Below are 1,515 nucleotides of genomic sequence, written 5' to 3'. Positions count from 1 at the left end.
TTGGGGGGTCCTCGCACCCCAAATCCCCCCTTTTCCCCTCAGCCCCCCAGTCCCCCCTTTGCCCCTCGCTCACCCTGACGCAGGTGAGCGCGCACTGCGCGTGCACGGACCAGAGCCCCGCCAGCGCCGTGAGCAGCTGCAGCGCCGCGATGGCGCCGAGCGCCAGCAGCGCCGCCTCGGGGGGCCCCCCCCGCTCCTCCTCCTCCTGCTCCCCCTGCGCCCCCCACAGCCGCGGCCCCCACAGCCACAGCCACGCCGGGTAGAGCCCGGCGGCGAAGGGCAGGACGGTGGCGCGGAGGAGGCGCGGCCGCCGCCGGTAGAGCGTCACCGACGAGACCAGCTCGTCCTGAGGGGCCGCCGCGGCCGCCGCCATTTTCCCTCCGCCCTCGGCTCGTCTCTTCCGCTTCCGAGCCCCCGCCCCCGGGCTTCCGCCCGCGCGTGCGCGGGGAGCGGTGCTGGCGGAAGCGCGGCGGCGGCGGCGTCATGTGAGTGAAGGGGCGGCGGGGCCGGGGCGGGAAGGGTCCCTTCCGCGTGTCCCCCCCCGGCTTAACGGCCCACCTCGGTGTTACCGGGACCCCCCGTGTACCCCCGGTGTTAACAAGACCCTCCCGTGTCCCCCCTCGGTTTTAACGGGACCATCGGGACTCCCGGTGTTCTCCCCATTACTGACCTTCCCATTCCCGGTATTCCCGCAGGGAACTGGCCCTGGAGCTGACGGCCCGTCACTGCGGGGCGGAGCTGGAGCGCTACGGGCGCTGCGTGGCCGCGAGTCCCGAATCCTGGCAGAGGGACTGTCACCGGCTGCGGCTCGGGATCGCCCAGTGCGCCTCGGCACAGTCAGTGCGGGACTGGGAGGGACTGGGGTTGTCACTGGATGGGCACCGGGAGGACTGGGATTGTCACTGGATGGGGTTTGGGATTGCCCAGCGCGCCTCGGCACAGTCAGTGCCGGACTGGGAGGGACTGGGAGGCACTGGGACTGTCCCTCCAGTGCCATCCCTGTCCCCCCGGTGCCATCGCGGTGCCCCCCTGACCCATCCCCGTGCCCCCCCAGCCCCATCGTGCGGCAGATCCGCCGGGACTGTGCCGAGCCCTTCGCGGCCTTCGAGCGCTGCCTGCGGGATCACCCCGGGAGCGCCGGGAGCTGCCACCCCCACGCCAACGCCTTCCTGCTCTGCGCCGACCAAGTGAAGCCCGGGGAGCCCTGAGGTGAGTCCTGAGGGGAGCCCTGAGTGAGCCCTGAGGTGGGACCTGAGGGGAGATCTGAGGGGAGATCTGAGATGAGTCCTGAGTGAGCCCTGAGGGGAGATCTGAGGGGAAATCTGAGAGAGATCTGAGGGGAAATCTGAGAGAGATCTGAGGGGAGCCCTGAGGGGAGATCTGAGGTGAGTCCTGAGGTGAGGAGCGCCCTGAGGGAAGATCTGAGGGGACCCCTGAGGGGAGTCCTGAGGGGAGATCTGAGGGGACCCCTAAGGTAAACCCTGAGGGGAGTCCTGAGGGGAGATCTGAGGGGAC

The 1,515-nt window shown here is 70.5% G+C and overlaps 1 protein-coding gene across 1 annotated transcript; it reads left to right on the top strand.

Moving 5' to 3' along the window:
- The first annotated feature begins 240 nt into the window (after window positions 1-240).
- CHCHD5 (coiled-coil-helix-coiled-coil-helix domain containing 5) lies at window positions 241-1,345 on the top strand. The gene is made up of 3 exons (XM_017840195.1): window positions 241-485; window positions 696-836; window positions 1,055-1,345. Coding segments are annotated over exons 1-3 (297 nt in total). The 5' UTR covers window positions 241-483; the 3' UTR covers window positions 1,209-1,345.
- The last annotated feature ends 170 nt before the right edge of the window (window positions 1,346-1,515 follow it).

The sequence above is a fragment of the Lepidothrix coronata genome, unplaced genomic scaffold (genome assembly GCF_001604755.1).
Source record: "Lepidothrix coronata isolate B3197 unplaced genomic scaffold, Lepidothrix_coronata-1.0 Scaffold1172, whole genome shotgun sequence".
Classification (NCBI taxonomy): Eukaryota; Metazoa; Chordata; class Aves; order Passeriformes; family Pipridae; genus Lepidothrix; species Lepidothrix coronata.
This window is presented reverse-complemented; position numbering and strand designations above follow the sequence as displayed.

Coding starts and splice junctions, on each gene's coding strand:
- CHCHD5 (XM_017840195.1), top strand. Junction 837..1,054: donor GCCCAGTGCGCCTCGGCACA/GTCAGTGCGGGA, acceptor GTGCCCCCCCAG/CCCCATCGTGCGGCAGATCC.